The sequence below is a fragment of the Panulirus ornatus genome, chromosome 11 (genome assembly GCF_036320965.1).
Source record: "Panulirus ornatus isolate Po-2019 chromosome 11, ASM3632096v1, whole genome shotgun sequence".
Lineage (NCBI taxonomy): Eukaryota > Metazoa > Arthropoda > Malacostraca > Decapoda > Palinuridae > Panulirus > Panulirus ornatus.
The window spans coordinates 5,313,651-5,340,616 of record NC_092234.1 but is presented as its reverse complement, the minus strand read 5'-3'; the positions used below and the strand labels follow the sequence as shown (position 1 = coordinate 5,340,616).

The following is a 26,966-nucleotide window of genomic DNA, read 5'->3' as shown; positions in this document are numbered from 1 at the left end:
TGTTAGCAAAGTAGCGCCAGAAACAGATGAAGAAAGGTTACATCCGCTCACATCCATTCTTGAGCTGTCAAGCATAATGCACCAAACACTTCTAATCACCTTTGGTTTAAAATATTCCAATCAGAATTGGTGAATGACATGGTAAGTATCTAGCCATCATCCCAAAATTTAACATTCCTACATTCTTTTCCATACCTAACTGCTTTTCCAGCAACAGCAAGATGACATCAAGAATAAATTAATATTTTCTTCATTTGCATAGATCCACTCTCTTGTTGTCCTGTATAATGAACCAGAGCCTAAATACGTAGCCAAACCCTACAGATTACTCTAAGATAATATAAGAAAAAAGTCAAATATATGACTTCTTAAATTAACCTCTATATAATAAAACATTAACAACTAATTCAACATTGTATAAACATACCTGCACAGGTGTGGGTCTTTCATAACGAGCTAAACCTATGTTCATCCTAATAATTTCTGTTAGCTTGATATCTGAGAAGCTACCAATAGCCATGGGAACATCATCTCCAGTAGCTTCCACAGGAATGTCATCATATTTGTCAAAGTTTATTCCACTGTTTGACTGAAAAAGATAGGAGTAAAGAACAACATTAACATGTGTCCTGCAAACTAAATAAATACTTCTATTTTTCTAAGTATACTACCAAAATTCTTCATACACTGATATAATGGGATACACTCCAGAAATAAAATTAATTTGTCACTTTAAAGGATGGGATACAGATAGATGTTGCAAATGATGAAAACACACAAGAGCTTATACATTTTGGAAACACTAACAGTAAAGATAATCAAATTGAACCCCAGATATCAGACGTACTTGAAGGCAGGCAAACTTTTAAGCTTCAAAAGTACTAAAAAAGTATGCTTTTGAAGAACCAAAAAACTTTCTCTCTCTGGCATACCCACATGACTAATTTACCTATGAAAAACAAGCCATATACTGTATCAAATACTGTGTATCTTTAATGAACCACAAAATCCTACACCATGCTCTGGCAAAATGTCATGCAAAGGACTGAAATTATTCCATTTTTTTTTATAATGACAGTGTGTGTTATTTGCATGTAACTCAACAAAAGCACACTTACAAGAATTACTTTAAAGATCAATTACTCAGTGAAACAGCAATAATCTTGGACTGCACACCCTTGTAAGCAATTCATATGCATGGCTATGTATAATCAAGGGAAAAGGAAACATTCTACCCATTTCACAAAAGCCCTCAATCAATTAAAATTCATTAAAAAATTCTTTGATTGCCATTTAAGCATAATGTAATCACAAAATACTACCTACTGGCCCAGCATTACTGAAGAGCTCAGCTTCCAGAACTTCGTTTCTAGGCAGGGGTTGTGACCAGTCATCACGATCATTTCCACGATCCTGCCAGCGGCTACCTGAACCACCTCCCCCAGAGGAGGAACGTTCACGGTCATCTTCTATCCATCGAGTATTACGAGGTGGACCATTCACCCCCCCACCTTCACGGAAGCGATCATCATAACCCCCACTGGAAGATGGGAAAAAATTAATCACCTATGATTCATGTGCCCAAAACAAATCCTATTAAAATCACGTCCCTCAAATATATGATGACCAATTCAATTACAAAAGACTTTTGAAGAGTTGGTGGAATTTGTTTTTTCCTAAAACACCTTTAACAATAATGATCATATAAAACTGATAAATCAAACAACTTTCAATTCCTATCATCACCCAATCTTGGTTTAAAGATCAAGAGGTTCTCTCGTCTTACTTGATAAGACGTGAGCTAAAACCTTTTTTGACAATTCGCTATTATTCAAGGTACAACTCATGCGGGTGAGTTATGACGACACATGGCAGTAACATCTGGGCAAATTATCATTCATATCCCTTCACTTGTCCATAGGCTATGAAGCAAACAAAAATATGATGGAAAGACTCATGTACACAGAGACATGTGTGATTACAAAGCCTGCTCAAGTGACCATCCCCCCTCCCCACCAAAAAAAAAAAAAAAAAAAAAAAAAAAAAAAAAAAAGATACAATGAGGGAAATGCAGGAAAAAACTTAAAAGGTACAAAATAAACATGTAACAAAAGCCCTAGCAACAAGATACCTTACAAGCTTAGTTGTAGCAGCACTGCACAAGCATTTTGTGAAAGCAATGCTTCAATAAGGGTAAGTGAAAGTCAAACACTTAAATATAGGCATTTTCATCTCAGATTTTTTTGTAACCTTCTGGCAATGTCCAATATCATCATTACATCGTTTCCCTTGCTACCACTTTGAACTTTGAATTTTCTGTGAGCAAAACACTAATTGCCTTAATACTTTGATTTGCTACAGTTTCATTATAATACTGTTGTGAACTATGGTTCATTCTCTCTCCTTGCATCAGTTTCATATATATAATGAACTATGAGTTGAGTTTGTGTAATTTTTATCAGGTACAAATCCATGTTGGAGAGTACCTAGCACAGGATTCTGTCAAAATGCAAAAGATAGATCTAAAGAAAATATAGCACTACAAAAGGAGTCACGTGCAGTATAGCATTACAAAAGGAGTCATGAAAAGAATAAACATAAATCACTTGAGTGGGAAGAAACATAATGGTAGACCAATGATGAAGATCAAGGAGATGGTAAGATGTTTTCAGTGTTGTTACATACATCAGTCAAGTTGTGTGCAATATATTCTGTAACAGCTGCCCTGATGCACAGTGGGAGAAGGAATGAGTAGTAAATGTATAAACATACACTTAAAGTTGCATATACCTAGAATAATGTAGAATCACAAACTTAAAATCTAAGGCATTTTTTCTAAAAACTGGCACAATTTAGTACCCACGATAAATCAAAGTAATGTGCAAGTTCCAGTCAAATTTTGGCATGCTGATCTCTAATGAAAATGGCAACAATTTCCTCAAAGATTTACATCTAAATCTAACACATTGCATTACATAACTACAGAATGGATGTGAGCAGAATTGGCCCTTCTTCATCTGTTCCTAGCACAACCTCGCTAACATGGGAAATGGCAATCATGGGAAAAAAAAATTAAATAAATATAGCTCATGCCTGACCTACTCCTCCAATAGAAAAACCAGGTTAATGCTGATCCAATCACTCAGGTTTTAAACAACCTAAGAGCTTACCTACGATTGTCACGACCTCCCCTCCAGCGATCATCATGATCCCTGAAACGCTGTCCATCACCCCCTCTGTATCCACTGTTACCACTACTACCTCCAGTGGTGCTGCCTCCGCCGCCTCGTCGCTGATAGCTACTTGTTCCTATATCCCCGTTCTTTCGTCCACCTGTTGTATGATCCAATTATTTAGTACACTCATTCTTAACATAAAGCAGCATGTACATTAAATTGACAGATATAAATGAAAAAAAAAGCACTTCTAAGAAAAGCAACTCATTCTTAAATACATTTATAATAAAGACTATCCAATAATATACTGCTTTCATTATGCAGATAGTCAAACTAAAATGGTCAAACATTTTAACTGCCTGAAAAACTTCTATTCCTACTGAGATAGTTGTTAGGCATCCACAGAAGACAATATATGATACATACTTCTTGAAGCTTTGTATTGATAAGATACATCAGGACACTAGTACATAAGCTTCACAAAACAAACACATGGCTCAAACCAAAACCACACAACACAGTCATAAGAGCGCTATGTAATATATATGTTTCACGTTAAAACACAAACTGTTACTTTGTTGAACTATTTCTTTTCAAGATATGGAAGGCTGCAGTAGCTTCATCTTAACTGATGCACAAAATGCAAACACACAAAATAAGGAGTTAACTCTTTAGTACCAACTTCACAAGCAATTTATAACACATTAAACTTTGATCCCATTTAATCACACAGTTTGATAAGTGAAAGAGCTTGGTTAATATGCACGCACTTCCCTATGAAAATGATATGTCAAGTTTTGATGATGAGATTTATGTGTACCCCTCATGATAACTCAAAAGAATCTTAGTACAGGCAATGCCGTGTAAAAAGCCATGAAATTCATATACCATGCAACATATTGTAACATTCTTTTTCCATCAATTATACGAACAACTGGTCCAATTAAAGTAATCATCAAGAAAACAACATTCTAAGATGTGTTAAGATTCAGCTGAGCAATCTTGAAGCAGCAACCACATAAAGATACAAGACCCCTCTTTTTTTTTCCATCAATCTCTACTCTGCAAGCTTTTCCCTACAGTATAATGTCATATATGTAAAATCTCTTATCTGTTTCCATTACTTTTCCATTAACAAATACCTTTCATATAAGTACTATACTTTCTGTCCTTCCAGTTTATAACTGGCCTTCCCTCTACTTCTATTCCTTCTTGCTTCAATCATAATAGCATCTTTCAATCATTTCCTCATTATCCATTTTCTACACACATTCCACTGCACTGCTTATCACATTCCAATACAATTTCTGCAACCATTTAAAAAAAATCCACTTTAACATTTTATCATCTGCCTTCCTATTTTTGTTATATACAGTCTAAACATATCTATGACTTTGAATGTACGCAAAATGTGTACACAATATGAGTACTTACATACAAATGCTGATATATGAAACTATCAACAAGTTATGGACTGAGACATCATTTTACTAATTAGTACTATTATTTCAGTAAACAACAGCTAAACTGGAATGACAAGAATGTTTTATTGCACAAATCTTACTTAAAAGTTGAACGATGTTACTGTAATGCAAATGCCCCTACCATATGAAGCTTAACAAAAATAAATAAAAGTATAATAATCATCTTCAGATAAAACCTAACATAATGCAACAATTTAATCAAAAAGTAATCTGGGGTATAAACTTGGATATGTAATATGAGCTCATCTTCAAACACTATTTCAAAATCTTTCTTTCATACTATTCGCCATTTCCTGCATTAGCGAGGTAGCATTAAGAACAGAGGACTGGGCCTTTGAGGGAATATCCTCATCTGGCCCCCTTCTCTATTAGTGAAAAATCTTAATTCAATAAAAATCTGGTATGATTTAGCAATTCCTGTGATTATAAACTACAGCTTGACTAAATATATTGCACAAATATAAATGTGCACTTTGACTCCATTTCTAAACATAAGTAAATGATCAAAACATTTGTAATCTCAGAAAGTTTAGCATGATAATTAAAGCTAACAGTCAGATTTAGGAACTCAAGAAATTCTAATGGTTGTTTGTCCTGAAGCAAAATTCACCTTTATTTAACAAAATCAATGAATAACAAAATTAGCTATTTCATCAACTCTGGCCAAAATACTGCACTACTGAGCAAAGCCTGTGGTTTGTACTTGAAGTTCAAGACACATACAAGCACATGTAGAGCAAAGATGTGAATTCAAAACTTGAAGAGATTCGATAGTATTCACCTCATGACTAAATATTAAAATTTAGAAAACAGTAATAAAACTGGACATATAGTTCCCTACCATCTTTGATGTTGAGCTGAGATTAACGGTGTTTCACCAAATACCAAAATTCAATTTGATTTAGCAAGTGACTAAACAATGAATTTTAAGATGCATGTGTTATTACATTTGGCTGTACACCTCACTTCCTTCTTCAGACCTGAGTATCTACTGATGAGTAGTATCAAAAGTTTTTTTTTTATTATTTTGCTTTGTCGCTGTCTCCCGCGTTTGCAAGGTAGCGCAAGGAAACAGACGAAAGAAATGGCCCAACCCACCCCCATACACAATTTATATACATACACGTCCACACACGCAAATATACATACCTATACATCTCAATGTACACATATATATACACACACAGACACATACATATATACCCATGCACACAATTACACTGTCTGCCTTTATTCATTCCCATCGCCACCTCGCCACACATGGAATACCATCCCCCTCCCCCCTCATGTGTGCGAGGTAGCACTAGGAAAAGACAACGAAGGCCCCATTCGTTCACACTCAGTCTCTAGCTGTCATGCAATAATGCCCGAAACCACAGCTCCCTTTCCAGATCCAGGCCCCAGGCAACTTTCCATGGTTTACCCCAGACGCTTCACATGCCCCTGATTCAATCCACTGACAGCACGTCAACCCCGGTATACCACATCGATCCAATTCACTACATTCCTTGCCCTCCTTTCACCCTCCTGCATGTTCAGGCCCCGATCACACAAAATCTTTTTCACTCCATCTTTCCACCTCCAATTTGGTCTCCCACTTCTCCTCGTTCCCTCCACCTCCGACACATATATCCTCTTGGTCAATCTTTCCTCACTCATTCTCTCCATGTGCCCAAACCATTTCAAAACACCCTCTTCTGCTTTCTTAACCACGCTCTTTTTATTTCCACACATCTCTCTTACCCTTACATTACTTACTCGATCAAACCACCTCACACCACACATTGTCCTCAAACATCTCATTTCCAGCACATCCACCCTCCTGCGCACAACTCTATCCATAGCCCACGCCTCGCAACCATACAACATTGTTGGAACCACTATTCCTTCAAACATACCCATTTTTGCTTTCCGAGATAATGTTCTCGACTTCCACACATTTTCAAGGCTCCCCGGATTTTCGCCCCCTCCCCCACCCTATGATTCACTTCCGCTTTCATGGTTCCATCCGCTGCCAGATCCACTCCCAGATATCTAAAACACTTTACTTCCTCCAGTTTTTCTCCATTCAAACTTACCTCCCAATTGACTTGACCCTCAACCCTACTGTACCTAATAACCTTGCTCTTATTCACATTTACTCTTAACTTTCTTCTTTCACACACTTTACCAAACTCAGTCACCAGCTTCTGCAGTTTCTCACATGAATCAGCCACCAGCGCTGTATCATCAGCGAACAACAACCTGACTCACTTCCCAAGCTCTCTCATCCACAACAGACTTTTATCCATCAATAAATCTTAAAACTTCTAATTTGAAACTTACATCTAGGATGCCTGTACATGCATAATCTGTTTTCACATCTGAACTTCAGATCTAATGAATGGTAAATTAGTGATAAGAAGTCCAACAGAAAACCTAGAATTTCTTAGAAAGACAGTAACTGGAAATTAAAACTAATGATTTCCGAAATGAAAAGACCTAGATCCATCATTGAACCTAAGCTTAAAATAAATAAATGTGCCAAGAACTATGTAAAATCAAAATCTAATACAATTAAGAAACACTTAGATAAGAAGCAAAACACTCGAACAATAACGACAATATGGAGACAGAGTTAATAGCATTAGTTAAGTTCTGCTTATGGTATGTATGGCATAAAATAATTTCCAGTTGTGCAAGATGAAGATATATGTTTATTCAAGCAAACAAAAGCTTGTATAAATTTACATCAACTATTTTCAAAGTCCTAGCCAACTAATCATTATCAGCTAAATAATATCAACAAAATCCTTCACCTTACTTTCATCACTTGAAGTCAACCTCCTTTTGCTCACAGCTTACTTATTGAAAATTATTCCAGTGGACACTGCCCATGTTCCTTCACCTTACTTTCATCACTTGAAGTCAACCTCCTTTTGCTCACAGCTTACTTATTGAAAATTATTCCAGTGGACACTGCCCATGTTCACACTACCCTTGTTTTTGTTATCAACCACTATTCTAAAAAATAATCTTATCACCTAAAATCAATAAATCATATTTCCACATGTTAATAAACATTAGCTTTCTACAAGACCACAAACATGGACAACTTAATCCACATCATCTCTGCTAAGAAGAAAGTGCACCACACTCTCCAGCAACCACCAACAGATAAAATTAATGAACTTAATATTTTACATATATTGTTGAGAAAATATAACTACAAACATATAAAATTAATGAACTTAATATTTTACATATATTGTTGAGAAAATATAACTACAAACATATGAATAAATTTAAAGTGTGTAAAGAAAATATGGTGTGAAGGTCATTAGTACATCTCTGCTTCTTTTTATTGGTTAACCCCTTTTCACTTTGGAAGGTGTCATCCTCCACTCTGTGAAGTTAATTCTCTATAAATCTAGACTTACTAAAAAGCAAACCAAAGCATTCACAACCCTGGTTCCATCACAGGTTTAAATAACTTACGTCACCACTTCTGAGCAAAGAAACCTATTCTCCAGCATAAGGAAGATGTGCCGGTTGACCCCTAAGTAATTTTCCAACTGACCCGAAGGAAACATACTGCTGGGAAGAGATGTAGGCTTGAGTGACAAAATCATTTTCTGTCTGTGAGGAAAACTAATTAAATGGAACTTACAGAAAAAAAAATGCAGATGATAAAGAGACCTTGTGACTATGTAGAATAAACAATAACTGACCAACAATCACAACTGATTTCTGATTTCAAGACCCATTCGTCTGGGTGTGACTTATTCTTGAGAAGGAGCACAGCTAATGCATAAGAGGAAAGAGTGGAAGGAAAGTATTGCTAAGAACCCTACAGAGCTGGCTAAATACCCTCGATCAGTGTTGCTTTCCCACCTGCATGAGAGCATTTTGTATTCCATCCAACTGCAACAATGCCAAAAACCAGTAAAACTGAAAAGCTCCTCCAAGCTGAATAACTAATCCCTTACGTACTTAATTGTTCTATCTTCTACATTATCATCATCATTTTTATTCTCATCAATTCACTTACAGTCCCACAATATTAGTCTTAATACCTACATTTCAAAATAATACACGAATGAACACAGTAACGGACAGTTTATTTTAACAATCATGGTGTTCTTTACCAATTACAGGTAAACAAACTACAGGTTTGGAAAACACCCCTCCTATGAGAATAAAGCACCAAAAACATAATTTTCGGCAAATATTGGGGGAACAACTATTCTGCTCTCTGAAAGTTACTTAAAGTTGAATCACAGACAGCCAAGTTCTTCTATATAATTAGGGATGGATTCTATTCTCACAAACTATATTGGTACAGTAAAATTAACATGGCCTAACCTTAATAAGTCTGTCAAAAACCATAATACCAGAGCCTGAAATAAATTAGTTCTGTACAATAAATTCAGGTTCTGGTGTCATATTTGTGACAGCTTTCAGGACTAGACTTACTATACGATTATCTTATTTCACAACATTGCCAACTGGAAGTCCAACCCTGACAGAGCTGATATCTATGCTGCTTTCCTATGAAAAGCCCTCCAGACATTGAGATGGCTTCACACTTGAAAGCTGATGAAGAAAGAAGACACAAGGTCCAGGGAAGATTTCATATATTCATTATACATCTTAGAAGAACTGTGTACGATTATTGAATACAACAGTTTACATTGCTTTCTTTAAGGTTCATAATTTCTTTCACTATCTTGAACAATAATCCAACAACAAGTTTGATCTACATGTACAGATGCTCCCCGACTTACATTGGTTCAACTTTCACTTTTTTTGACTTTACAATGGTGCAATATTCAACACTCTATTATAAAATAGGCTTTGTGTTTGATGATTTTTGTCCAACAATAACTAAAGGCTAATGTAAGTGTTTTGAGAATGTTTAAGATATGCTAAGCTATGATGTTAAGTACATTACATGTACAGTATTAAATGTATTTTCAACTTACGATATTTACAACTTATGATGGGTTTATCAGAACATAACCCCATCATATGTCAAGGAGCATCTATGTATCCTTCTTTTCTTTGTGTGCTGAAATAGTGAAAGCAAGTTACTGCCCTCACCAAGGCCATTTCATTTACACTACATTTATCTAAAATGATAAATATGTATATATATAGAAATATTTACAACTTATCCCTGGGGATAAGGGAGAAAGAATACTTCCCACGTATTCCCTGCGTGTCGTAGAAGGCGACTAAAAGGGAAGGGAGCGGGGGGCTGGAAATCCTCCCCTCTCGTTTTTTTTTTATTTTCCAAAAGAAGGAACAGAGAATTGGGCCAGGTGAGGGTATTCCCTCAAAGGCCCAATCCTCTGTTCTTAACGCTACCTCGCTAATGCGGGAAATGGCGAATAGTTTGAAAGAAAGAAAGAAAGATATAGAAATAAATTTCTACATGCATACGTTGAGATGTATAAGTATGTATGTGAGCATGTGTGGACATGTATGTACATACATGTGTATGTGGGTGGGTTGGGCCATTCTTTCGTCTGTTTCCTTGTGCTACCTCGCTAATGCAGGAGACAGCGACAAAGTAGAATAAATAAATATATAGAAATAAATTTATATATATATTTTCTATTATATCATTATTATTATGCTTAGTAGCTGTCTCCCACATTAGCGAGGTAGTGCAAGGAAACAGAGGAAAGAATGGCCCAAACAACCCACTTACACATGTATATACATAAACGCCCATACACGCACATATACATACCTATACGTGTCAACGTATAAATACATGTACATACACAGACATATACATATATACACATGTACATATTCATACTTGCTACCTTCATCCATTCCCATGGCAACCCCACCACACATGAAATAGCACCTCCTCCCCCTGTGCGCACACAAGGTAGTGCTAGGAAAAGACAACAAAGGTCACATTTGTTCATACTCAGTCTCTAGCTGTCATGTATAATGCACCAAAACCACAGCTCCCTTTCTACATCCATGCCCCACAAAACTTTACATGATTTACCCCAGACGCTTCACATGCCCTGGTTCAATCCATTGACAGCACGTCGACCCTGGTATACCACAGCATTCCAATTTACTCTATTCCTTGCACACCTTTTACCCTCCTGTATGTTCAGGCCTCGACCGCTCAAAATCTTTTTCACTTCCTCCTTCCATCTCCAATTTGGTCTCCCACTTCTCCTCGTTCCCTCTACCTCTGACACACATACCCTCTTTGTCACAGAAACCACAGCTCCCTATCCACATCAAGGCCCAACAGACCTTTCCATGGTCTACCCAAGACATTTCACATGCCATGGTTCAGTCCATTGAGAGCATGTCGACCCTGGTATACCACATCTTTCCAATTCACTCTATTCCTTGCACGCCTCTCACTCTCCTGTATGTTCAGGCCCCAATCACTCAAAATGTTTTTCACTACATCCTTCCACCTCCAATTTGGTCTCCCGCTTCTTTTTTCCTCCACCTCTGACACATATATCCTCTTTGTCAATCTTTCCTCATTCATTCTCTCCATATGTCCAAACCATTTCAAAAAACCTCTTTTGCACCATTCAAATAATAATATAGTACATCAATTAAGAATTGAAAAAAAACATTCACCTTCTAAAACATCTCTATATTCTCCCTAAAGTTTAATGATATTCTCTCACCCTTATTTGCCCTCTTTTTTTAACTCCTGCACCTTCCCGTTGATCTCCTGTCACTTTATCTATATATCCCAATCATTTGCACTCCTTCCTTTTAAGTACCGCCCAAATACCTCTCTTTTCTCTTTCACTAAAATCTTTTCTTCAGCAACACTTCAACTAAAGTTACTTTTGATTGAACAAACTTTCAGCATTAACAGACGCCCTTTCTCCCTATTATTTTGTCATATCGAGGGTTTACTGTATATTTAATACTTGATCACCATTTCCCACATTAGAGTGAGTTATCTTGTTTCATCTCCTGCTTGGGGTAAAAATATTTTTTCCACAGCACCAGTGTGGACAAAAGTATGAACCAAGGTATATGAAGCATTATGGATAAACCATGGTAAGGTCTGTGGGGCCTGGTTCCAGATATGGAGCTGTGGCTTTGTTGTATTACACATGACAGCTAGAGAATAAATGCAAGCAGATAAGGCTTTTCTTCTGTCGTTAACGCTGCCTCACTAACATAGGCAACAGTGACCAAGTATGAACAGAGTATGATATATATATATATATATATATATATATATATATATATATATATATATATATATATATATATATATATATTTCTTTTTTTTTATACTATTCGCCATTTCCCGCATTAGCAAGGTAGCGTTAGGAACAGAGGACTGGGCCTTTGAGGGAATATCCTCACCTGGCCCCCTTCTCTGTTCCTTCTTTTGGAAAATTAAAAAAAAAAACGAGAGGGGAGGATTTCCAGCCACCCGCTCCCTCCCCTTTTAGTCGCCTTCTACGACACGCAGGGAATATGTGGGAAGTATTCTTTCTCCTCTATCCCCAGGGATAATATATATATATATATAGAAGTGGTAGAGGATGTGTGGATCAGGTGTTTGCTTTGAAGAATGTATGTGAGAAATACTTAGAAAAGCAAATGGATTTGTATGTAGCATTTATGGATCTGGAGAAGGCATATGATAAGAGTTGATAGAGATGCTCTGTGGAAGGTATTAAGAATATATGGTGTGGGAGGCAAGTTGTTACAAGCAGTGAAAAGTTTTTATCGAGGATGTAAGGCATGTGTACGTGTAGGAAGAGGAAAGTGATTGGTTCTCAGTGAATGTAGGTTTGCGGCAGGGGTGTGTGATGTCTCCATGGTTGTTTAATTTGTTTATGGATGGGGTTGTTAGGGAGGTGAATGCAAGAGTTTTGGAAAGAGGGGCAAGTATGAAGTCTGTTGTGGATGAGAGAGCTTGGGAAGTGAGTCAGTTGTTGTTCGCTGATGACACAGTGCTGGTGGCTGATTCATGTGAGAAACTGCAGAAGCTGGTGACTGAGTTTGATAAAGTGTGTGAAAGAAGAAAGTTAAGAGTAAATGTGAATAAGAGCAAGGTTATTAGGTACAGTAGGGTTGAGGGTCAAGTCAATTGGGAGGTAAGTTTGAATGGAGAAAAACTGGAGGAAGTAAAGTGTTTTAGATATCTGGGAGTGGATCTGGCAGCGGATGGAACCATGGAAGCGGAAGTGAATCATAGGGTGGGGGAGGGGCGAAAATCCTGGGAGCATTGAAGAATGTGTGGAAGTCGAGAACATTATCTCAGAAAGCAAAAATGGGTATGTTTGAAGGAATAGTGGTTCCAACAATGTTGTATGGCTGCGAGGCGTGGGCTATGGATAGAGTTGTGTGCAGGAGGGTGGATGTGCTGGAAATGAGATGTTTGAGGACAATGTGGGGTGTGAGGTGGTTTGATCGAGTAAGTAATGTTAGGGCAAGAGAGATGTGTGGAAATAAAAAGAGCGTGGTTGAGAGAGCAGAAGAGGGTGTTTTGAAATGGTTTGGGCACATGGAGAGAATGAGTGAGGAAAGATTGACCAAGAGGATATATGTGTCGGAGGTGGAGGGAACGAGAAGTGGGAGACCAAATTGGAGGTGGAAAGATGGAGTGAAAAAGACTGTGTGTGATCGGGGCCTGAACATGCAGGACGGTGAAAGGCGGGCAAGGAATAGAGTGAATTGGATCGATGTGGTATACCGGGGTTGACATGCTATCAGTGGATTGAATCAGGGCATGTGAAGCGTCTGGGGTAAACCATGGAAAGCTGTGTAGGTATGGATATTTGCGTGTGTGGACGGGTATGTATATACATGTGTATGGGGGTGGGTTGGGCCATTTCTTTCGTCTGTTTCCTTGCGCTACCTCGCAAACGCGGGAGACAGCGACAAAGCAAATATATATATATATATATATATATATATATATATATATATATACACATAGATAGATAGATAGATAGATATATATAGATAGATTAGATATTTTTTATTATACTTAATTGCTGTTTCCTGCATCAGCGAAGTAGCGCCAGAAACAGACAAAGAATGGCCCATTCACTCGTATACATACATATATTTATATACATAAACGCCCATACAAGCACCTATACATACATATACGTAACATATATATACTCATACACAGACATATACATATACTTTTTTTTTTTTTTTTTTTGCTTTGTTGCTGTCTCCCGTGTTTGCGAGGTAGCGCAAGGAAACAGACGAAAGATTTGAATGCAAGGGTGAGTAATGTGGCAGTTGAGGGAATAATTGGTATACATGGGGTGTTCAGTGTTGTAAATGGAAATGGTGAAGAGCTTGTAGATTTATGTGCTGAAAAAGGACTGATGATTGGGAATACCTGGTTTAAAAAGCGAGATATACATAAGTATACATATACATACATGTACATATTCATACTTGCTTGCCTTCATTCATTCCTATCGCTAACCCGCCACACAGGGAATAGAATCACTAACCCCCATTTCAACGAGGTAGCACCAGGAAAACAAGACAAAAAAGGCCACATTCATTCACACTCAGTCTCTAGGGGAGAAGGAATACTGCTTGTGTACTTCCTTGTGTGTCATAGATGGTGACTAGGAGGGGCAAGAGAAGGTGGCTGGGAATCTTCCCTTCCAGTATTACTTTCCAAAAGAAAGAACAGAGCATAGTAAACATGTATTTGCTGAGAATACAGATGCAATTGAGTTAATGAGGCTCTAAACAATGATACACATCCCACATCCAAACTGCACACCACAATACATTAGCAGCCAACCAAAGCACCCCAAACCCTTCACCAAGATATAACTTACTGCTGCCAAACAGATCTCTGTCTCGATTTCTCTCTTTGATGTTGAACAGATCTCTGTCTCTGACTCTGTCCAGGTCCAAGGTTCGGCTAGTGTTCTGGGGCCCATAGGAACCATACCAACTTCCAAATCCGTCCCTAGAATTCCTAATAGAAGTATCTGCCAAAAGGATGCAAAATATGGCAATCTGCAATCCTTACTAGGCAAAAGTAATACTTTGCTCCATATAATGGTCTGGAAAATGTAATAATGTATATTTTCTATGAAAATATCCATGTTTACTTGAAAATAAAGTCTTCAGTAAATTTTCTGTCACTATCCATATTTAGTATATTTAAGTAAAGTTTACTACCAATAAAAAATGAAATGTAAAATGCATAAAACAAAATGTAAAATGTCCAAGACTAATCAAGGAATTAATATGTAACTTAAAAATCTAAAAAGAAAAAAATTTAGCATACTTACGCATGACAGACAAAGCAACTAACATGAAACCTGATGCTCATGGTAACACGTCTATTTTAAAGTATGATACTTTTTATCAGTCCATGGATTACATACATATTGTAAGGGTATTAAGGGCAACAAGGATGGTGCCAGAATTAAGAGAACTGATCTGTATGGCATGGCTAGAGGTTTTAAATCAGCCCAACTTGGAAGAGTAAGGAGTGATCAGATCACTACCTTTATGTTTTTAGAATAGATTGATGACATCAATAATGGACAGCTCTTCAAGAGATGTAGGGACATAGACACAAAAAAATATAATGAGATTTTATAAAGAAACTTATTTAAAAAAATGTAAAGTAGTACTTTTATAGTGTAAGAATGATGGATAAATTGTATATAACTGAAAAAGTTCATGCAGACAGCATACATATATTTATGGTGTTGTATGGCATTAAAGAATGTTTAAGAGATGGAACCCAACAAGTGTAAAACTCCCTCCCCATACAGGACAAATACGTAATGATACATATGCCTATAAGCAGCTGAAGAGTACAACAGCAACGAGTACCAACTCTTCTGTAAAGAAAGTTGAACAACTAGTGGCCACCTCTTCTAAAGACTGGCAACTACACACCTATCAATCAAAAGGCTTAAAATGAATCCTCCAATCAAAAGACTCACTGCCTTGGTTCAGTAATTCATCATACCAGTTTAAAGTGATAGCTTAAGTTCCTTTTTGGCAGCATAACAGCCAGCTCCCATGTTGCAAGGCTCTCTCCCTCTCTCTTTTTGAGAGGAGGAAGGATGGGGGGGGGGGGCCAAAAGAGCCTAAAGAGTCTACAATCTGTATGTTCTTCAAGTGCAGTGAGAATTCTTCAATTCAAAAACAGTTTCTGTTCTTGAGAATGAGCCAAAGATACTGTCTATATTTACATAATAAGCTAAGTTAACGGAGTAAAGAAGTCCACTTATTCATAAGTCTTGTTTAAGCACCAACAATTTGTTCTTAAATGCAAATAAAACTTAAAAGTACTTGGATGGCTTATTAACCATTAAACACATTATGAACTTATTTCCAATTTCCGGCAAGTTAGAATTGGACCTCCTAGACATAAAATATAGTCTTTACAAAGTTTATACATATTCTTCACACTATGATAAGCAAAATTAGGGCCTATTCATTATCAGCCTTCACTACAGTTCATGTCCATTTTCTTGAATTGTGGTCAAAAACACAAGCCTAAGAACTAAATGCGAATCTGGCACGTTCTCAAATCTCGAGATTTGGGGACTTGAGGTAAATGAATCACAACATATAAATACAACATCTAGCAAATGATATTAATCATAGTAATCTACCAAAAGACTTGGCACGCTCTTGCAGGGAAGAATTAAAAACTACGGCAAAGAGTCAATAATCAAAAGAAAAGGAATCATCTCAACTAAGGTCAGAACATGAAATTGTCTGGTTGGTCCATTATGTCTAAACATAAACAAACGGCTTTCCACAAAAGGTATTCTTTATTTTGTCACTGCTACAGATATAAATCTGTTTATCTCCAGACCACACTGTAAAGGGTCAACTTGTTCCAGAATGAATAACCCTATTTTCACAAAAATTCTTTATCTTCATATTACTATGCCATTTCCCACATAGCAAGATACCTGGAACAGACTAAGAATGACCTCATTTAAAATAGAAACCTCTGCCTTGTTGCTGCTACTGTTCTCTATCAAACTGTAAGCATCTTAATTTCCACCTAGAAAATTCATGAGTGTATGCTGAATAATGATTGGATATGGGAATAAATTAATGTGCCCTGTCACCTTGGCAACTCTAATGGCTTGGCAAGTGCCCTTGAAAGAGAAGGGCAAAACTTAATGCATAAAATCTACAGCTGTTGTCCAGGTCAGGTAAATATCTGCTTAGAGGGTTTAAATTTTAATCCCTAAGGAAACTAAGGTCAGTTAGCCAAGCTCCCAAACCCACACAATTAACATCCTTGCACCTTACGATAGAAATGTCAAATAAATTTCAGCTCATCCAATTTGCACCTAACACAACTGTCACATCAATGAAGAGAAAAAATTCACTTAAATCATTGCAATCGAAGCAATAGAAATTCTGGCACATTGTTCTTCAAAGCCTGCTCTCTCATGGTAACTCAACCCAACTAAGAGAAAAGGCAAACCTATAAAATGTGCACCATAAGGATGTCCATTATCTCCCAGCAGCCATTCGGGAAGGTGCTGTGTGCTGATTTAAAAATTTTCTCTAGTCCTCACACACTCCCATCCTCTGCTCTACAATAGTATTCATCAGTAAAACAGTCTATAAAGTGTTTAAAAGTGTTAAAAATGTCTGTATTTTATGATGTTTCACTAGTTCGAACTTGTAACCTCATTTGTGTGTGAACTGCTACCGTGTTTTGGAATAAACGCCTCTTAGTGCAAACAATTACCATCTCATTCCTCTGTAAAAGGATGCAGTATTGTTGTTAAAGTGTATGCTGTTATATTTAAAGTTATTTAGGCTCTTATAACAAACCATGTTTGTTCAACCCCATTAAAAAGACCCACTACAAGCATGCATATGGCCAGCATCTGACTGTTGCTTTAGATGACAAACTTGGAAATGCTTCAGCACAGTTTGAAGCAAGCTCTAAGTATGAAACTGATGACCCTACATCTGATCCTTACACAATCAACCCAATTCACACTGCACATTGTCATCAGGCATTTCATTTTCAATAATCACCATTTTGCCATTCTTTCAGGGTTGAAGACTCCCATTATTACAATACTACTGATATTAACATACCTTCAAGCATACATATCTCCACCCTAACAGACCCTAACCTCTCCTTCCACCCTATGATTCAACTGACCTCCCATGGTTCCACACGCTGCCATGTCCACTACCAGGCACCTGTAGTAATCCACTTCCCCTTAGTCCTTCTCATTCAACCACACATTCAAACCATTCTTCCTTGCTCTCCTGCTAATCTCATTACTTTCCTTCTGTTTACGGTAACTTTCAACTTCCTCCTTTCAATCACTACCAAACTGAGACACCAGCTCCAGGATTTTTTTTTCATAATTATGCCATACCATAATGTATCATCTGCATACAGCATCTAACACCTCTTAGGCCTACACACCCAGAGCACATTGTAGACCCACCTATCTCTCAGAGACCCTCACATTTACCTCTCATGTCCATGAACAGATAAATGAGCCATGGTAACATAACAATCACTTGATGCACATCTAAATTCAACAAAAACCACTCACTGTCCTCCCTTCCTACTTGCACATACACCTTACTCTCCAGATGAAAACTCCCTACTGCACCTTACAGCTATCCTCCGGAACCCACATTCATCTCAATCAAATCTATAATTTTTTTTCCATGTCCATATATGCCACAAACAAATCTCTCTTTTTCAAGTATTTCTCCCTCATATTTTTCAAAGCAGCCACCTGATCCACACATACTCTACCATTCCTTAAGCATGCTGCTCCTCCTTCAATTTGATGCTTTGTGCATGCTACCAACCCTTTCAATAACCAATCTTCCATACACCCTGCCAGGTATATTCATTGGACTTGTTCCTCTTCAATTCAAGCATTTACGACAGTTCTCCTTGCCTTCATATAAATTAATTATACGTGCATTCTACTAGTCCTCAGGCACCTTACCTTAACCATACTTACACCGAAAAGCATGACTAATCAATCAATCAACAATGTTGTCACTTTCCTTGAGAAACTCAAATGCAATCCTATCCACTCCTGTTGCTTTAACACACTTCATACAATGCAAAATTTTCATCAAATCCTTTAATAATCCTCTATTATCACAAAACAGTTCACCAAGACTGTCACTCCACATACCACCAACTTGTCACATTACATGTTACCATTTTCCATTATTTCCCCCCACATACCACCAACGTGTCTCGTTACATGTTACCATTTTTCCATTATTTCCCCCACATACCACATCCCTAACACATCACATTCACCACCCTACCAACTGGCACATTTAGCAGTCCTTCAAAAAACTCACTATCTCTTTTATATCTCTTCTTTGCCTGTTAGCACTTCCCATTTGCTCCCCTCAATGTATGTACATAGATAAATACTGCATAAAAAATCTAATGAACATGTACTGAAATCATTAACTGGAAACTAATCCCCCAAGTAGTAAATGAATGCACTAGACATGATAATCCTTGGTGTCTAAAATAAAAACTAAAAATTATGAGATCAATGTTCCTTTTATCTGCAAATACCTGTCAAATATTATTCATCAGTATAGGAGTAATTGACCACGACTGATCTGTTGATCTGCTTTCACATTAAACTTACCGGGACTATGAGATGGAAACAACAATGTGAAAACTCTACATAAAAATGAGCTTTTGTTAAGTTCTTGATATGAATCTTCACACAAATGTCATCTTCTGCAGGCATAATAACACCTGAGTACTGAGATATGAAATGTTTCACACTACCCGACAACACAGGAGTGAAATACAATACAAAAGGCGACCTATGGCCATTCTAACACAAAAACTGATGTTTTTCTGTGACGAAATCCTAATTCTTTTCTGACTCGTCAAAAAATAACATTAAGCCAATAGTTCAATTCATTCAAAAAACAATTCTTTTATTCAGTCATATATAAAAAATATTCATGATCCCAGTGGAGAAATTTCACAATACGTGTTTTGAGACACTGTTTCTTAGTAAAGTAAAATGTATAGCTACTAATATTGAAACATCAATGACTACAGTATTTGACTTTAAATATGCTGCCACATACATTCAGTTAAATCACCAGTGCTTCTTACTAAGCATACATGAAAGAATTTCCCCTGGACAAAAACAAATGTGATTTATTCCATTTTCTATACCTAATGTCATTCATCATAGGTATCTGAATGGTTTCCTATTCACTCGAAAATAGGGAATATCCCTTATTAATTCTGTTCTGAATTCTTACAAGTAAAATATCTAAAATTTTACAAAAACAAGTAGGTAGTGCACTGAATTATATTTAGAAATGGACCTGGAGGGTGAATGAGGAGGATGTAAGTGGGAGGTCGTGGCGGCAAGAAACCTCCCACACCGAGCTCCACCCAGCCAGTCAGAGCGCTGCACGTACCCTCTGAGGGAGAAAGCGATCGTCATCAGACACAAAGCTTACCCCCTCATGAACAGAAAACCAAACCTTAACACTCAAATACTAGCACAAACAGTAAAGCCAATTGAATTCACAACCAGTTATACAAAATAGCATATTTAACTTTATTTCTGAATGGATGGGAAAAGTCAGGGATTGAATAGTAAAGCAATTAATTCATTAACTCCCATCATCAACAGATTTCTTGTTACAAGTTTTATACTTTTGTTCTTCCAAGAAATATCAGCAACAATAAAAGTCCCAAGAATACAAACCGTTCCTACATTTACTGTTATGCCCAATTAACAAATAAAAGCCTCTGTGGTGCAGTGGTCAGCAATGCTGACTATGAATCTGCCGTCATGGCTTCATGTCTCAGTCTGGAGAGCTGGTTCACAGACAATCATACTGTTCCCTCCTCCCCTATGGGGTAGTCTGATAAAAGGGTTCCTCTCATAGGCTCTGGAAGGTAAACCACAGACCCTAGTTGCACCAGTCATAAATGTAGGCTAAAAAGACTGCAAGCAAAAGAGCCAAAGAACAGATGATTGTCACAGCTGAAAAGCAGCACTACATATGCCCCCATACTGAGCAAAAGTTCAAGCTTCACCTTCTCATAGCATTTCCACATTTCATCCAAGATGGGTTTTGTAACAAAACCTTTAAAAGCAAGTTTATCAGAATAACGAGATGTTAAATCTGCTTTCAATATCAAGGGAGGACAATTGCAGAGTCAAAACACAAAACATATTGGCCATAACACCCTTGCAAAGGCAAATTAAAAACAAAATAACCAAAGTCTTAATAACCCAACAATGTTAAGAAAACTAATGCATGAAAATACGAAACTAATCTAAATTCAGGAAAGCAGCAATTGTTTACTTAAAGAAAGGACTCCTTGGTATCTCAGTTGGTAAGACTGCAGAAATATACTTTACAGATCTACCATCAAGCTATATCTTAATGACTATATGAGGATCCTAAGCCATAAAGCTCACAAAGTGTAGGTTACCTTACCTTTGTACAATGACTTTTGACAAATTCAAAAATAAAATTTACTCTGAATACCAAAGATCATCTCTATACCAAATACATAAAAGTTAAACAAACCTTAAAAAATTGTGAATTACGTAATTATCACAATAAGCTCAAAAAAGGATACAAACCATTCTCCAAATATCAGCCACATTTCAATCTATAACTTAACAAAAACTTTCCTGTATGATACCTATATTCAACTGAGGATATCTTCAATCACTAGAAACATTTTCAACAAAATCCAAAGTAACGATAAGATAAAAAAAAAATGTACTTGACTTGAGAAGCAAAAAAATAGGGTATAAACAATAACCCTCACCTATGTTCCGGTATCTTTCTTTTCCATCATTGTTGTAAGTCATGGACAGAAACCTGCATTATACAATTCCTGAATGAAAATGAAATAAACACCCACCCACATACACATGTATATACATACACGTCCACACACGCAAATATACATACCTATATGTCTCAACGTATACATGTATATACACAAACAGACATATACATATATTCACATGTACATAATTCATACTGTCTGCCTTCATTCATTCCCATCGCCACACGGCCACACATGAAATAACAACCCCCTCCCCCAGCATGTGCGCGAGGTAGCGCTAGGAAAAGACAAAAGGCCACATTCGTTCACAGTCTCTAGCTGTCATGTAATAATGCACCAAAACCACAGCTCCCTTTCCACATCCAGGCCCCACAGAATTTTCCATGGTTTATCCCAGACGCTTCACATGCCCTGGTTCAATCCACTGACAGCACGTCAACCCTGGTATACCACATCGTTCCAATTCACTCTATTCCTTGCACGCCTTTCACCCTCCTGCATGTTCAAGCCCCAATCACTCAAAATCTTTTCCACTCCATCTTTCCACATCCAATTGATTCTCCCACTTCTCCTCGTTCCCTCCACCTCTAACACATATATCCTCTTTGTCAATCCTTCCTCACTCATTCTCTCCATGTGACCACACCATTTCAATACACCCTCTTCTGCTCTCTCAACCACACTCTTTATTACCTCACATCTCTCTTACCCTTTCATTACTTACTTGATCAAAACTCCTCAACACATATTGTCCTCAAACATATCATTTCCAACACATCCACCCTCCTCCACACAACCTTATCTATATCCCGCACCTCACAACCATAAAACATTGTTGGAACCACCATTTCTTCAAACATACCTATTTTTGCTCTCCAGGATATTGTTCTTGCCTTCCACACATTCTCAATGCTCCCAGATGTTTGTGGCATGAGAAAGGTGGGAGGAGGCAGATTAGAAAGGGTAGTGAATGGCAAGATGAAGGAGTAAGATTGTTAGTGAAAGAGAAGAGGGAGGCATTTGGACCACTTTTGCAGGGAAGTAGTGCAAATGACTGGGAGATGTATAAAAGAAAGAGGCAGGAGGTCAAGAGAAAGGTGCAAGAGGTGAAAAGGAGGGCAAATGAGAGTTGGGGTGAGAGAGTATCATTGAATTTTAGGGAGAATAAGATGTTTTAGAAGGAGGTAAATAAAGTGTGTAAGAGAACAAATGGTAACATTGATGAAGGGGGCAAATGGGGAGGTAATAACAAGCAGTGGTGAAGCGAGACACTTCACATGCCTTGGTTCAATCCATTGACAGCATGTTGACCCCTGTATACCACATCGTTCCAATTCACTCTATTCCTTGCACGCCTTTTGCCCTCCTGCATGTTCAGGCCCCTATCACTCAAAATCTTTTTCACTCCATCTTCCACCTCCAATTTGGTCTCCCACTTCTTGTTCCCTCCACCTCTGAGACATATATCCTCTTGGTCAATCTTTCCTCACTCATTCTCTCCATGTGACCAAACCATTTCAATACACCCTATTCTGCTCTCTCAACCACTTTCTTTTATTACCACATATCTTTCTTGCCCTTTCATTACTTACTTGATTAAACCACCTCACACCACATATTGTCCTCAAACATCTCATTTCCAACACATCCACCCTCCTCTGCACAACCCTATCTATAGCCCATGCCTTGCAACCATATAACATTGTTGGAACCACTATTCCCTCAAACATACCCATTTTTGCTTTCTGAGACAATGTTCTTGCCTTCTACATATTTTTCAACGCTCCCAGAACTTTTGCCCCCTCCCCCACCCTGTTACTCACTTCTGCTTCCATGGTTCGATCCACTGCCAAATCCACTCCCAGATATCTAAATCACTTCACTTCCTCCAATTTTTCTCCATTCAAACTTACCTCCCAATTGACTCGTCCCTCAACCCGACTGTGCCTAATAACCTTGCTCTTACTCACATTTACTCTCAGCTTTCTTCTTTCACACACTTTACCAAACTCAGTCACCAGCTTCTGCAGTTTCTCACCTGAATCAGCCACCAGCGCTGTATCATCAGCGAACAACAACTGACTCACTTCCCAAGCCCTCTCATCCACAACAGACTGCATACTTGCCCCTTTCTCCAAAACTCTTGCATTCACCTCCCTAACAACCCCATCCATAAACAAATTAAACAACCATTGGAGACATCACACACCACCTGCCACAAACTGACGTTCCCTGAGAACCAATCACTTTCCTCTCTTCCTACTCGTACACATGCCTTACATCCTTGATAAAAACTTTTCACTGTTTCCAGCAACTTGCCTCCCACACCATATATTCTTAATACCTTCAACAGATCATCTCTATCAACTCTTATCGTATGCCTTCTCCGGATCCATAAATGCTACATACAAATCCATTTGTTTTTCTAAGTATTTCTTGCATACATTCTTCAAAGCAAAGACCTGATCCACACATCCTCTACCACTTCTGAAACCACACTGCTCTTCTCCAATCTGATGTTCTGTACATGCCTTCACCCTCTCATATAATTTCCCAAGAATACTCAACAAACTTATACCTCTGTAATTTGAATACTCACCTTTATCCCCTTTGCCTTTGTACAATGGCACTATGCATGCATTTTGCCAATCCTCAGGCACTTCACCATGAGCCATACACATATTGAATATCCTCATCAACCAGTCAACAACACAGTCACCCCCTTTTTTAAATAAATTCCACTGCAATACCATCCAAAAACATATATTGCAGTAGGTCATAGTGGTGCAGGGATCTACTTTTTGCTGAAAACCACAAGGAAAATGAAACATGATAAGTTCACAAGTGCACTTTTATGTAATGATTACATCATCTGGGGACATACACAAATGGGTGTGTGTTCCCAGGTTCTGTCTGCAAAAGGTTGCACCACATGTGAAGAGCCACCTTTGGTGAGGCTGTATCACTGGGAGTACAGTCTTGTCAAAGAACGTCTCACTCCAAAGGTGTCAGCATTTCCCTGTTACTGGAGGCAGCACAGCTTTGGGCTGTGTGGGACTTTAAAAAGATCTTTTCTCTATTTCAGAGCTGAGGACAATTGTGGTTGTGATGCCCTTTTCTACATGAATATATATCATCATAGATCTTGCAGGCAATAAACACTTTACCAAATTCTTAAACAGGCAGTCTGCATTAATATCTAATTAAAATACATGAACATCTGAACCAACATCAAACATACTACTCAATGAAATAAAAAATAAGATACAATTTTCAAGTTGTAATACAAGGACAAAAGTCTTACAGCACATGTACAATGTATAATGGAGGATGGGTTTGTCAAGAAGATATACAGCAGTACAATAGAAGGTAAAAGTGATTGGCTGACAATGTAAGAATTAGAAACAATGTAGAAAATTGATTAGGGTGAAATATTTCACATGAAAAAGCTAGCAGAATGACTGGGAATGCAATGGAAGGAGTATTGGCATTACCTGAAGAGTTAACTTAGTGTGTAATCGTAAAAAAGCATGAAGGACTTATAAAAATGTGGAAGTCCATGTTTTTCTTTAACACATTTGCACAGGTAGATGTGTGAGCATTGTTCACAGGCTGTTTTCTGGATCCACCCTTTAAAATTGGGAAAGGATTAATGACAAAAGACACACAGAATTATCAATTATAATTATAATAACATTATGTAATTCATATCTCTATATTACAAAAAAACTGTGCAATAACTCTTTTTCAATACCATGACACAAAAACAGAGAAAACACTCAGCTTAACCTTTCTTAGGGTAGGGGCTCTATTTTCTGTTCCTTATTATACGATGTGGATCAGGTGAATAAATAGCCACTAAGTTTACTCTTTCAGATCTTCAACCCTTTTTATTTATCAAGACACTAAAACCTCCACCCACACCTTTCCAGAAACTAAAGCACATAAGCATTACCTTTCACTTCACTATTGCCACAGCAAGCTCCTAAATGAATGATAAACTCAAGGAATCAACTAGTATAACTGCAAAGCTCCCTCCTTTGCTACATGCATCAAAGTAACCTACCTCCTATGGGTGGCATAGACAGCAATTAACTATCAGCTTGCCAAAGCAGAAAGTTTTCTGGTTGGATGACCCTTATCAAATCAGCTCATGACAGGCAGTTATTGTAGGACTGGATAACCACAATGCCTAGTAGTTTGACATTCATTCTATTATGCATCTATACTGTCATACTCTTGAAAATTTGTGTCTACAGCTCACTATCAAGGTCAAAAAACAAAATTTAGTACAAAATAAAATTTTGCTTTGGTATGTCAACCTTTTTCACAGCTAGATTATTACTGCAACTGAAATTTAACAAATGAACAGCCTAATTCACTGGTCATATATGGCAAAAATCATAATGAAGGTAAACCACCAAAAATATAAAGCAGTAAATAAAATGCAGAAAATTTTCCAAAAATATAAAGCAGTAAATAAAATGCAGAAAATTTTTTAGAGAATATTGCAAGACATATAATTAACAGTATATGATTACGTAGAAAGGAAGTTTATAGCAGAGTAATTCAATCGAAAAGTATGACAATAAAACTGACAAGTTATGATACAAAAGTAAGAAATGGTGAGGGGATGAATAAAATAAAAAAAAAAGTATGAAGAAGCAGATACAAGAAGAAAACCAAAAGGGTAAACAGTAACAAGATACCCCCTAACAAACCACCACACTGCTTCATCACAAAATGGTAAACTGTAGAAGGCATTTATCAAAGCATGTAAGGATATTCTAACACTTACCAAGGTATATTTGTAACTGTACTAGCAATAATATCTAAGACATCCGATCCAAACTGTTATTATAAATTTCATGAAATAAAGGCATACATCACGTGAAGTCTTCATTTCTGAAGACAGGAGCAGCTTGAGCCAAAGAAATGATGCTACATGCACATAAGCCACCTCATGAACATGAGGAGAATGGGAAGATACTTAAGGATAACAACATGAACAAACAATAATAGAAATTTGAGGGCAATTCTTGAAATACATGTTGCCTGCAGTGCAGCAAAGGTAATACGGTATAAATAAATAAGAACAGGAGGAAATATTCCCTGAAAAATATGACGAATGCATATTACGTTCCGCACACTAAGGCAGAATTTTCTTATACCTTTATATAAGCCTCACTAACTTGCAGGTCAAATTCTTAAGAAGAGCATAATTCAGGCAAAAATCAAGTAAGTTATGGGTCTTGTGCTGTTCAAATCTTTAGATGCTGGGAAATAGCAGTATAAAGCAAACACTGGGGCATTTAATGCAACCTCTATAGGTCTAACCAACTCATCTAATGAAATCTGAGAACCCTAAATGGAGAGTCAACAGATGGAGACGACAATGGCATACAGTAGAATCATTATAAATCTTCCATGCTAAAAACAGGACACAACCATAAACTATACACC

The 26,966-nt window shown here is 37.4% G+C and overlaps 1 protein-coding gene across 1 annotated transcript in view; it reads right to left on the bottom strand.

Moving 5' to 3' along the window:
* LOC139751082 (ATP-dependent RNA helicase DDX3X-like) overlaps positions 1-26,966 on the bottom strand; it is a 344,069-nt gene that overhangs the window by 294,862 nt on the left and 22,241 nt on the right. Inside the window, exons 4-8 of the mRNA XM_071666186.1 lie at positions 20,009-20,107; positions 14,485-14,640; positions 3,171-3,333; positions 1,327-1,540; positions 428-589 (exon numbers count right to left, since the gene is read on the bottom strand). Of these exons, the coding sequence (XP_071522287.1) occupies positions 428-589; positions 1,327-1,540; positions 3,171-3,333; positions 14,485-14,640; positions 20,009-20,107 (794 nt within the window). The remainder of the gene's footprint in view (positions 1-427; positions 590-1,326; positions 1,541-3,170; positions 3,334-14,484; positions 14,641-20,008; positions 20,108-26,966) is intronic.